This window comes from Lepidochelys kempii, chromosome 8 (genome assembly GCF_965140265.1).
Source record: "Lepidochelys kempii isolate rLepKem1 chromosome 8, rLepKem1.hap2, whole genome shotgun sequence".
Taxonomy (NCBI): Eukaryota; Metazoa; Chordata; order Testudines; family Cheloniidae; genus Lepidochelys; species Lepidochelys kempii.
The window spans coordinates 34,594,851-34,608,149 of record NC_133263.1 but is presented as its reverse complement, the minus strand read 5'-3'; the positions used below and the strand labels follow the sequence as shown (position 1 = coordinate 34,608,149).

The 13,299-nt window shown below is 42.0% G+C and overlaps 1 protein-coding gene across 2 annotated transcripts in view; it reads right to left on the bottom strand.

Annotated features, from left to right (window-relative positions):
• Positions 1–13,299, bottom strand: part of CTNNA1 (catenin alpha 1) — a 203,094-nt gene that overhangs the window by 21,584 nt on the left and 168,211 nt on the right. For both annotated transcript variants that reach the window (XM_073356004.1, XM_073356005.1), the window contains 3 exons: positions 12,678–12,834; positions 4,082–4,282; positions 917–1,068 (listed from right to left, as the gene is read on the bottom strand). In XM_073356004.1, coding sequence (XP_073212105.1) covers positions 917–1,068; positions 4,082–4,282; positions 12,678–12,834 — 510 coding nt within the window. The remainder of the gene's footprint in view (positions 1–916; positions 1,069–4,081; positions 4,283–12,677; positions 12,835–13,299) is intronic.

The window sequence follows — 13,299 nt, the reverse complement described above, 5'->3', positions numbered from 1 at the left end:
AAATTTACCTACCAAGACATTTGGAACCAGTGGACAATATGAAACCTCTACAGGAAAGGCTCATTTCCAACCTTACACAAATTGTCTTCGGTAGAGAGACATTCACTGTTGAGGCATGGGAAGAAGGGGAGAGGAATAGAAAACCTTAAATCCATTTGCTATCACTAAGCCCTGGTTCATATTAAGGTCTGAAAAGCCCACATGTAAGCCTGATACTTCCTTTTTGTGCCTTCAAATCACTGCAGGTGCCCTTTTGCACCTTCAAGTAATACCATTTAGATGACTGTCTCCTTATCAGGTAGGGAGACATCCAAGTTTAATTAACTGCATTTGCAAATTGCAGGCACAGAAAAGGAAATGAAATTCTTACAAGCTAGCCCCCATTTATCTATGCCGCCTGGGTTCTCAGAGAACCTGAGAACAAGGTGAGTTTCAATACCCAGATCACCTAACCTCATCTTCAAGAAACTGGTATGAAATTTCTGTAAAGTTTATTTAAGATTTGAGAAATTAAATTGGAGGTTTCTTTAAATAAAATATAAAGTCAAACCATAGCAAGAGTTAATTTGCTATTGTCTAAATCAAGGGTCATTAGTTTTAGCATATATATAAGGCAGGCAATATTGCATTATGAATAGATGCATTATTAAGGATGTTTAGCACTTCAGCTTTAATTATCAGTGATGTCCAGACCTATTTGGTGAAGTTTGCATTTTAAGATTAAAACATACAGCAGACATTTTGAAGTCCTCTTTAAAGTGATTAACAGCTTTCAGATTCATAATCTTAAGTTGTCAGTGAAAAATCTTATACTCTCCACTCTGTGTAGGAACAATATATTTTCTTAAGTTCAATAAATGCTTAGTAAAGTAAAAGTAGAATGCTGTAAAAATAAGTGAAATACAAAGTCACTCACTCTGATCATCAGTACAGCTTTTCTGATATCCCGAATTCCATCATACACCAATCGTGAAGCATCAATAAATTCGTTTTCATCCATTGGCTGAGCAGGGTCAGAACTAAGTGCTTCCACAGCAGCTTCCACTTGCTCAGTAAAACGGGGCATAACTGAATTAAGAAAACAAGCAACTGAAGCACATTTGGCCATGGTGCCCCTAATCCCCCAGCCCCAATGTACTCGAATGAAAGACTGGTAAGTTCTGTGGTACTCAAGTTGACACTAGAATTTCTGCCGCAGCTTCAGTTAATTTTAAAAATGGAGGTTATTAAAGACAAAAAAGCTAACAATCAGTTAATAGCTCAGGTTTTCTTTTGATATTAATTGCAGTTTACTTTATGATGTCACCACATTTTTAGTTTCAAATATGCTCCATATCTGCATGGCAGAGGATGTTGGGGGAAAAACCAGTAGATTTATAGTACTATACCTAAGTGGTATGGGAGGCAGTTGGGGATTGTGGGATAAGAAGGAAGTATTTGCTAAAAATGATCAGCAGGGATATATTTAAGAGATAACTTAAAACTAAACCTAAAAATGACATTTTAATACTCTACTGAAACGAAGGGCATTCATAACCTTCAACAGCTTTTGTTTCAGGCTCTACATGGACTCAGGAATAGAACACTGGATTGGTTACCATTTGTTTTTTCAGTGCTCTCTTTGGTTTTGGGGTCTGGGTTTTTTTTTTTTCTCCAAGCTCTCATGATTGCAATTTTAAAGACACAAAAGCTCAAATTCTGGAGCATAATTCTGTGAAGTAGTATGGAGCGACGCAAGTCACTGGACCCTGCAAGTCCATATCATAAGTCCAAATTCAGAAGTGGTACAAACATGGCATATATTTTTTTACAACCATTAACACACAGAGAACAGAAGTTTTATAAGGGACTTCACCTGAATCAGAATATTAATTTTGTAATTATTTCTTCCAAATTGAAAACAAGACTGAATAGACAAAGTTTAATGCCCACTGGGATATTCTGTATAGATTGAGTTAAAAAAAGAATTCTTCAGTTATGCCTTTTCAGAGCCAGGCCCCTTTAATCTAGCTTTACATGTCACTGGTAACCAAGGACTGCTAGCACTTGACCAAAGTGACACAGAGTCTTTGCAGTGGCAACAAGAGTAAGGAGATCTGTGTCATAATTCAACATGGATAAGACCACCTTTAAAATCTTTGCTCATTGGTTGGGACTTGCATCCCCTGACCTCTTCAAAAAAGATTAAGTATTTTCAGCCATTGAGTGATCAATAAGACATTTGTTCATCATTAAGTAACTTCATTATTGACTTAAGCCAGTCATTCAACCAAAATAAAATCCTGATTCAGCAGCCTCTTTCACAGAGCTCCATTAACTTTAAATTGGGGCTGTCAAGTGATTAAAAAAAATTAATTGTGATTAATCAAGTTGTTAAACGATAATGGAAATACCATTTTGGATGTTTTCTACATTTTCAAATATATTGATTTCAATTACAACACAGAACACAAAGTGTACAGTGCTCACTTTATATATATTCTTGATTACATATATTTGCACGGTAAAAAAACAAAAGAAATAGTATTTTTCAATTCACCTCATACAAGTACTGTAGTGCAATCTCTATCATGAAAGTTGAACTTCCAAATGTGGAATTATGTACAAAAAATAACTGCATTGAAAAATAAAATAAAGTCCACTCAGTCCAACTTCAGCCAATCGCTCAGACAAACAAACTTGGTTACAATTTGGAGGAGATAATGCTGCCCGCTTCTTGTTTACCATGTCACCTGAAAGTGAGAACAGGCGTTTGCATAGCGCTGTTGTAGCCAACGTTGCAAGATATTTATGTGCCAGATGCGCTGAAGATTCGTATGATCCTTCATCTTCAACTACCATTCCATAGGACATGTGTCCATGCTGATGATGGGTTCTGCTTGATAATGATCCAAAGCAGAGTGGACCCCGATGTATGTTCATTTTCATCATCATGAGTCAGATGTCACCAGCAGAAGGTTGATTTTCTTTTTGGTGGTTCGGGTTCTGTAGTTTCCGTATCTGAGTGTTGCTCTTCTAAGACTTCTGAAAGCGTGTGCCATACCTTGTCCCTCTCGGATTTTGCAAGGCACTTCTGATTTTAAACGTTGGGTCGAGAGTTGTAGCTATTTTTAGAAATCTCACATTGGTATCTTTGCGTTTTGTCAAATTTGCTGTGAAAGTGTTCTTAAAACAAACACGTGCTGGTCATCATCCGAGACTGCTATAACATGAAACATATGGCAGAATGCAGGTAAAACAGAGCAGGAGACTTACAGTTTTCCCCACAAGGAGATCAGTCAGAAATTTAATTAAAGTGTTATTTTTTAATGAGCACCATCAGCATGGAAGCATATCCTCTGGAATGGCGGCCAAAGCATGAAGGGGCATACAAATATTTAGCATATCTGGCACATAAATACCTTGCAACGCCCGGCTACAAAAGTGCCATGTAAACACCTGTTCTTACTTTCAGGTGACACTGTAAATAAGAAGCAGGCAGCAGCAGCATCTCCTGTAAATGTAAGCAAACTTGTTTGTCTTAGCAATTGGCTGAACAAGAAGTAGGACTAAGCGGACTTGTAGGTGCTAAAAAGTTTTACATTGTTTTGTTTTCGAGAGCAGTTATATAGCCAAAAAAATCTATATTTGTAAGTTGCACTTTCATGATCAAGAGATTGCACTACAGTACTTGTATGAGGTGAACTGAAAAATACCATTTCTTTTATCATTTTTAAAGTCCAAATATTTGTAATAAAAATAATATAGGAAGCACTGTACACTTTGTATTCTATGTTGTAATAGAAATCAATATATTTGAAAATGCAGAAAAACATCCAAAAATATTTAATAAATTTCAATTGTTTAACAGTGTGATTAATCACAATACATTTTTTGAATCGTGATTAATTTTTCTGAGTTAATCGTGTGAGTTAACTGTGATTAATTGACAGCCCTACTTTGAACAGAAATTCTGCACAGGTTTTATGAAATTGAAACCTTATTCTTGTAAGTTGCATGGATATGTTTGTACCCATTTACCATTGTAGTTGTATGCTGTTTGAACCCATACATCAGTATTGAGCACTGTTTATATTCCTACCTGTATTGGACAACAACTTTGTTGCTTCCAACACCTTTTCTGTGTAGACTCCAGGTTCATAGTTATCCATTTCGGAAGTTACAACATGAATGACTCTAGCTGCACGTCCACGAATTGCACCAGCTGTTCGGTCTAAACCATCAACATCTTTTTCTTGGAGAGCAATGACACATTTGTTTACATCTTCTAAAATATGATTCTCTGGTGGCAAAAGAAATAGTATTTAGACGTGTGTGTGTGTGTGTGTGTGTGTGTGTGTGTGTGTGTGTATGTATGTATGTATGTACGTACGTACACCCCCCCCCCGAAATACAGTTTTTCAGCTGCATCTGAAGTGGTTTTTTACCCACGAAAGCTTATGCCCAAATAAATCTGTTAGTCTTTAAGATGCCACCGAACTCGTCGTCGTTTTTGTGGATAGAGACTAACACGGATACCCCCTGATAGTTTTCAGCAGATGAAGCTTCAATACCTTCTCTTTAAAATAAGCTCCAACCACACTTTCTGAAGCATTAACAATATTTTAAATCAAGTTTGTTGCAATCAATGGGCAGATGCCTCTCCAAACTGGCTGTCAAAATCCTAGTCCACATACTATGTGGAATACAAATTTATCCCAGTCCTAGGGCTTGGTTGTATCAACACAAGAGTTGAGAGTTCAGCTCATGTCTACCTAGCCTTGTCTGTTCTGAGATTCCTTCCTCATTAGTCCACACCCTTTCCACTTGCCTTGTATGTAGATGGGATAATGAGCCATCTTGCCTCTGACTCATCCAACCCTTTTAATTTTCTAACAGGATCAACATCTCTTAACAGGATGAGGTGTTTCTAGTATACATTACTAGCTTTGGACAATCCTGCTATGCAAGTCTACAATACAAATCACAATTTTACTACATAAGATCATCAAATGATTAATCCACATCCTATTTTAAAATTAGACAATCAAATGGAACAGTATCTGGAAGTTCTCGCTTTCAGGCTCCTTCATTCTTTCAACAAAAACCTCAGTTATGAATACCAGAGTTATGGACTGATCAGTCAACCACACACCTCATTTGGAACCAGAAGTACACAATCAGGCAGCAGCAGAAACCAAAAAAAGAGCAAATACAGTACAGTACTGTGTTAAACGTAAACTAAAGGGAAAGTTTAAAGAAAGATTTGATAAGGTAAGGAAACAGGTTCTGTGCTGGTTTCATTTAAATTAAGGTGGTTAAAAGCAGCATTTTCCTTCTGCATAATATAACTTTGAGATTAAGTTAACTAAATTAATGTTTAGCTGTAAACTTTTGAAAGAACCACCACAATGTTTTGTTCAGAATTACGAACAGCCTCCATTCCCGAGGTGTTTGTAACTCTGGAGTTCTACTGTAGATATTATTCACTGATTCATAAGAGAATGGAAGTACTCCAGTTTTGTGATTTTTGTATTTGCTTTTAAAGTAAGGAATCTGAGATTAAATATCAATTGAGAAAGTTACAAAATGCTCATATAAAAAACAATAGTGAAACATGCAGTTACTACTCCTGAGGGAATTCTGTACCCCAAAAATAAAAATTCTGCATACAGTATATTAAAATTCTGCAAAATGCTGCAAATTTTATTTGTCAATAAATGTGTAGGCTCCAAGGCGGCAATGGGAAGCACAGGCTACTGGCTGCATGGAGGTGGGAGATCACCCTACAGCCCTTCCTGAGCTCTCCCTCCCCCCGGACAGGGACTCAGCAGTGATGCTGCACCCATGACACAGTGCAAGGGCTGGGCCTGCCCCAGAAACACCCTGGGGCCCTGCTCCTCTGCACCAGGTGCAGGCAGGCAGGCTCAGCCCAGCAGGATCCAAGCGTGGGGCAATCTGGCTGAATATGGCTCAGTGAGGGATCTGGATGCACTGGGGCTCTGCAGGGGGTCCAGGTAAAGGTGGCTGGGGCTCAGCAGGGGAGTCTGGATGAGGGGGAAGTGAGGCTCGGCGGGGTGGGGTCCAGGTGCAGCTGGTTGGGGTTTGGGGGAGTGGGGGTTCAGGTTCTGGCGGATCGAGTTGGGGGGGGTTCGATGGGCCAGCTTAACGGGGGAGCCCCAGCTGCTGCCAAGGGGCCGCCATATGCTGGGTTACCGCTTCCCCCCAATCGCCATCACTCCCACATCCCCCTTCCCTATTCCATCCCTCTTCCTCCCCCCGACCCCACTTGCCCTGCCCCATCGCAGGCACTCACTATTATACAGAATACAGGGTGCCCAGCACACACACTGGAAAGACAACTAGCAATAGGACCCAGGCAGAGTCAGTGAGACAGAGCTGTGAGGCAGCTCTGCGCTCACAGAAATTTGGGGGTGGCGGGGAGCCACATGTACCCTCCCACACCTCGCCTCTGGGGACACAATGCCCCCCCAACTTTACACCCAGGGGCATCCCCAGCCCCTCTGCAGTGATTTACCCCTCTGCGGCTGCTCTGGAAACCAGAAACAAGGTGCCCCCGCTGTTGGGGAGCAGGCATATGACCACTCTTACAGCTTACCTTTGCTTGCCTGTCATTTTCTGCATAGAAGCAAAGAAATCTGTGGGTGACATGCACAGTGGCTCAGAATTCCTCCAGGAGTAAGTTATAAAAGCCTAGGCTGAGATTTTCAAAACTGCCTAAAATTTGGATACCCAGATCTGAGAGTCTTAGCTCTAATGTTTGGATATTGTTAGATGTCAGTTTTGTACACTTGTGCCGTTTTTACCTAGCATTAACATTTGAACATTGTGCTGCTAGCCAGAAAAATAACTAGCTCTGAAACACCGAACTAGCAGGGGCCCCCACGAGAAAATAGTATTCTGTAGTATTACAACTTTTTTTTATGGAAGGGCCAGTGGCGTAGCCAGGTGGACCAAACAGGGGCAGCGATCACAAAAAAGGCGCCACCCACTGCGGTGCTTTTACTCACCCAGAGGCACTCCAGGTCTTCGGCGGTGGGTCCTTCAGTGCTGCCGAACACACCTGGAGCGAATGAAGGACCCATCGCTGAAGACCTGGAGCGCCGCCAGGTGAGTAAAAATTAAAAAGGCCCTTAATTAAAGGGCCCCCGAAATTGCTTTGCGCCAGGCCCCCTGAATCCTCTGGGCAGCCCTGCCTCCCTGGCCAGGAGCCGGGCAGGATGGTCCTGCGGGCTGTAGTTTGCCCACCCTTGGGCTAGGGACACCCAGAGAATGGGGTTGTATCCCTGACCATCTTGGTCAACAGCCACTGATGGACCTATCCTCCAGGAACTTATCTAGTTCTTTTTTTGAATCCAGTTATAGATTTAGCGTTCAGAATATTTCCTGGCAACAAGTTCCACAGGGTGACTATGCGTTGTGTGAAGTAGTACTGCTTTTTGTTTGTTTTAACCCGGCTGCCTATTAATTTCTTTGGGTGATCCTTGGTTTTTCTGTTATAAGGGGTAAACTTCCTTATTTACTTTCTCCCTCTATCCTTTTATGATTTTATAGACCTCTATCACTTTCCCCCTTAGTTGTCTTTTTCTCCCCCTAAGATGAACAATTGGACTTTTTATGGAAGTGGTTTCAGACCCCCAATCATTTTTGTTGCCTCTCTTTCTGTACTTTTTCCAATCCCTATATATATATATATATATATATATAAAATTTATTTTTAGTTGGGACGATTAGAACTGCACAAAGTATTCAAGGTGTGGGCATACTTAGATTTATAGATTGGCACTATGATATTTTCTGTCTTATTATCTAGCCCCTTCCTAATGGTTCCTAACATTGCTAGCTTTTTTGACTGTCGCTGCACATTGAGTGGATGTTTTCAAAGAACTATTCACAGTGACTCCAAGATTTCTTTCTTGAGTGGAACAGCTAATTTAAATCTCATTATTTTGTATGAATAGGTGGGATTATGTTTTCCAATGTGTGTTACTTTGCATTTATCAACACTGAATGGATGGGAATCTGGGAGGCAGTGACCATGAGTTGGTTGAGTTCAGGATCCTGACGCAGGGAAGAAAGGTAAGCAGCAGGATACGGACCCTGGACTTCAGGAAAGCAGACTTCGACTCCCTCAGGAAACGGATGGCCAGGATCCCCTGGGGGACTAACTTGAAGGGGAAAGGAGTCCAGGAGAGCTGGCTGTATTTCAAGGAATCCCTGTTGAGGTTACAGGGACAAACCATCCCGATGAGTCGAAAGAATAGTAAATATGGCAGGCGACCAGCTTGGCTTAATGGTGAAATCCTAGTGGATCTTAAACATAAAAAAGAAGCTTACAAGAAGTGGAAGGTTGGACATATGACCAGGGAAGAGTATAAAAATATTGCTCGGGCATGTAGGAATGTTATCAGGAGGGCCAAATCGCACCTGGAGCTGCAGCTAGCCAGAGATGTCAAGAGTAACAAGAAGGGTTTCTTCAGGTATGTTGGCAACAAGAAGAAAGCCAAGGAATGTGTGGGCCCCTTACTGAATGAGGGAGGCAACCTAGTGACAGAGGATGTGGAAAAAGCTAATGTACTCAATGCTTTTTTTGCCTCTGTTTTCACTAACAAGGTCAGCTCCCAGACTGCTGCGCTGGGCATCACAAAATGCGGAAGAGATGGCCAGCCCTCTGTGGAGATAGAGGCGGTTAGGGACTATTTAGAAAAGCTGGACGTGCACAAGTCCATGGGGCCGGACGAGTTGCATCCGAGAGTGCTGAAGGAATTGGCGGCTGTGATTGCAGAGCCACTGGCCATTATCTTTGAAAACTCGTGGCAAACCGGGGAAGTCCCGGATGACTGGAAAAAGGCTAATGTAGTGCCAATCTTTAAAAAAGGGAAGAAGGAAGATCCTGGGAACTACAGGCCAGTCAGCCTCACCTCAGTCCCTGGAAAAATCATGGAGCAGGTCCTCAAAGAATCAATCCTGAAGCACTTGCATGAGAGGAAAGTGATCAGGAACAGCCAGCATGGATTCACCAAGGGAAGGTCATGCCTGACTAATCTAATCGCCTTTTATGATGAGATAACTGGTTCTGTGGATGAAGGGAAAGCAGTGGATGTATTGTTTCTTGACTTTAGCAAAGCTTTTGACACGGTCTCCCATAGTATTCTTGTCAGCAAGTTAAGGAAGTATGGGCTGGATGAATGCACTATAAGGTGGGTAGAAAGCTGGCTAGATTGTCGGGCTCAACGGGTAGTGATCAATGGCTCCATGTCTAGTTGGCAGCCGGTATCAAGTGGAGTGCCCCAGGGGTCGGTCCTGGGGCCGGTTTTATTCAATATCTTCATAAATGATCTGGAGGATGGTGTGGATTGCACTCTCAGCAAATTTGCGGATGATACTAAACTGGGAGGAGTGGTAGATACACTGGAGGGGAGGGATAGGATACAGAAGGACCTAGACCAATTGGAAGATTGGGCCAAAAGGAATCTGATGAGGTTCAATAAGGATAAGTGCAGGGTCCTGCACTTAGGACGGAAGAACCCAATGCACAGCTACAGACTAGGGACCGAATGGCTAGGCAGCAGTTCTGCGGAAAAGGACCTAGGGGTGACAGTGGACGAGAAGCTGGATATGAGTCAGCAGTGTGCCCTTGTTGCCAAGAAGGCCAATGGCATTTTGGGATGTATAAGTAGGGGCATAGCGAGCAGATCGAGGGACGTGATCGTTCCCCTCTATTCGACATTGGTGAGGCCTCATCTGGAGTACTGTGTCCAGTTTTGGGCCCCACACTTCAAGAAGGATGTGGATAAATTGGAGAGAGTCCAGCGAAGGGCAACAAAAATGATTAGGGGACTGGAACACATGAGTTATGAGGAGAGGCTGAGGGAGCTGGGATTGTTTAGCCTGCAGAAGAGAAGAATGAGGGGGGATTTGATAGCTGCTTTCAACTACCTGAAAGGGGGTTCCAAAGAGGATGGCTCTAGACTGTTCTCAATGGTAGCAGATGACAGAACGAGGAGTAATGGTCTCAAGTTGCAGTGGGGGAGGTTTAGATTGGATATTAGGAAAAACTTTTTCACTAAGAGGGTGGTGAAACACTGGAATGCGTTACCTAGGGAGGTGGTAGAATCTCCTTCCTTAGAGGTTTTTAAGGTCAGGCTTGACAAAGCCCTGGCTGGGATGATTTAACTGGGAATTGGTCCTGCTTTGAGCAGGGGGTTGGACTAGATGACCTTCTGGGGTCCCTTCCAACCCTGATATTCTATGATTCTATGATTCTATGATTCTAACTTTAGTCATTCTGTTGCCCAGTCACGCAGTTTTGAGAGATCCCTTTGTAATTCTTCCATCGACCTCACTACCTACCGTGGATTACCGAAACTGATTACCTACCCCTCCTGTCGGCATAGACAGTGCCTCCAACTGAACCGCTACAGAGGCGCAGTGGTCTACACTTTTCAAGTGGAGGCACTGGAACAATAGTTAAGCTTATATAAGATTAGCAAGGCCAGGTACCACATTTCAAGAGCTTCTTGAAGCACCATGAGCAAAATTCTGCTTCACTTATACTAGGTTATTTCACTAACAACTGGGGTTGCACAAGTTCAGTTGAGGGCAGAATTTGGCCGTAAGAGTGCAAAGTGTGTTCATTAGTAATTTGATAATTCAGTGAACAGATAGGAGGTACAGAAAAGCCGGCAAAGATAAAATGTAATACAAATATTTAAAGCAATAGAGACAGAGAGCTTGGAAGTGAAACCACTAGAAAAAGCGGCAATATCAGAACAAAATCTACACTGTTTACTCCTCAGAGTTCCTCAATGAAAAAAATTATGCCAGACACCACTTAAAGCCTCTATGGTGACATTAACCTTAGTGAACTAAGTGAATGATGTGACTTCATTGCTCTGTGACAACAGTTACAGAAATGCAAGGTGCCCAGTGGAACCCCGATGCAGAGGGTGTTCCCAGGCACGGGTTGGTGTTGATAGCCAAGATAATCTTGAGCTGTTGGTTATTTTCCAGCTGGATAAGAACATAGCATAGTGGCAACAAAATTAGTTGTCTTCATATAAAGTAAAGTACTTGGGAGTATTGGTGAGTTAAGTATCCACTTGCTTCTGTGCTCCACTCTTTTGCTAACTGAAATGAACACTTGCCAATCTCCTATTTAGTGCACCAGCTTCACACTGAGCAGAACAATTAACTGCCCTGCTAGATACACTGTATTACAGTCCTTTTACATTCAACTTATGTCTATTACCAAAAGACTTTTTGTAATGATTTAATGACCCCAAATAAACCATCCCCATCACTAATTTATCCAAAATGGTTTGAAATGTTAGCTAGTATGTAAGCTGGAAAGTGTGAACAGATAAAGTAAATTGCTTTTATATGGAAAGTTTGTCAAAGTTAAAATAAAATTTAAAGTCTTATCACTTTGCTGCAAATCATAGATTCATAGATATTTAGGTCAGAAGGGACCATTATGATCATCTAGTCTGACCTCCTGCACAAATCAAATCTATCTCCTTAAGAATTCATTGAATACAAATACAAGGTCCATTTGCTGAATGCTCTCAATACCCTCAAGTTCCAGTATTTCAAAGACATTCTGTGCTAAGAGCATATTTGAGGTCATCTGTTTCTCTTTGTTCAGACAGTCACTGCTCCTGAGAAAGGTACTTCACATTTCTAGTGACTCACCAAGACCAGCAACAAGACCCTGAAATCTTTCAGAGTAATTAAACTCAGTGGGCTAACAATATAGTCTGCTTCTCCTATAGTTTAATACCAGTGTCTCTCTTGGGGTGAGATGGTGGGAGGGAGTAGGCCATAGTCAACTGTTTCTGCAGTTTGAGAACTTTTCCAAGCACGTTTTACAACAGACACATGCTGGGAGGCCTTATAAAAGAGGATGCTGCACAGCCCTGAAAATTTTTACAATTTGTTTATATTCACTGCCATATTCCAAACAGGCCATAAACATGAGACCATCAATTACTTATTATGCTTAAAACGAGTATACTTACCCAGAACTATGCACCTCTATTGCTGTGCAATTTCAACTACCAATACTGTAACAACCATGAAGATGTAAGATGTAGAACCCCATGGTATTCAACTGCCTTGCAAGCGACTATGAGCTCATCCCAAAGACAAAGTTGGTATTAAAAGTATAGGACGTCAGAATTCAAACATATTTATTGTTAACTCCCTTTTAAATTAGAACTTCAAGTTCTCTCCTATAGTTCCTACATAACTTACCTCCATGAACATCTTTTGAATACTGGTACTTTCACAGCATTTGAGATGCTCAGTCTGTTTGTACAAGGAAAACTGGGTCCCTAATTCTCCACTGGTAGCAGCAACAGTTGAAATTATAGTAGTCAGGACTCAGGTGTTTACATGGAGTTAAAAATGCCTGCATTATGTCTATACTGTAACTGCTGGTAGAGCTACACTGGTGAATTATGGATTTTAGTTTCGTTATTGTAGACAAATGCCTCAGCAAGTATTTGAGACATCTGGTAAATAAGGAATACATTTACTGAACTCTTTCAAAACAGAATTCCAATTTATCATGATGGGATAAAGAATTTCATTTGACAAACGTTGTCTTATGTGAGTGCCATTTACTGCGCCTATTAGTTTGTGTTTAGTTTGCAAGTAGGAAACCTTGTTGTTACCTGAAACAGCCAGGAAGTCATCGATGGAAGTAATGTCATCTACAGCATCTGTCAATACACGGACTTGCTTTTCCCATTGTTCTTTGAAGAGATCCATGTTTTCTTGCGCTAGTTTACTTTGTGGTTTGGCAGCCAGAGCCAATGCAGCATTGATAACCTGTAAAATGTGTTACATGTTCAAAATTTACTCTTATTTCATGCAGTTAAATCAGTAAGTTACATTCAGTCAGTCATTCAGGTGTGAGCAGGCAGGCTCAGCCCAGCAGGATCCAAGTGTGGAGGCTTAGTGGGGGGATCCAGGTGTGGGGCAATCTGGATGCAGGCAGCTCAGTGAGGGATCTGGATGCACAGGGGCTCATTGGGGGGTTCTGGGTGCAGGGGCAATGGGACTCTGCAGGAGGGTCCAGGTGAGCCCCAGTTACCTTCAGTGGGGGGTCATATGGGGTTTCAGTGGGGTGGTCCAGGTGCTGGGGTAGTAAGGCTTGGGGAGTCCAGGTGCAGCTGTTTGGGGCTCAGTGGACTTGGGGTCCAGTGGGTCTGCTAAACAGGAGAGCCCCAGCTGCTACAGTGGGGACGCCCGGGCGCTCACTATTGTACAGAAAACAGGGCATCCAGCACAATG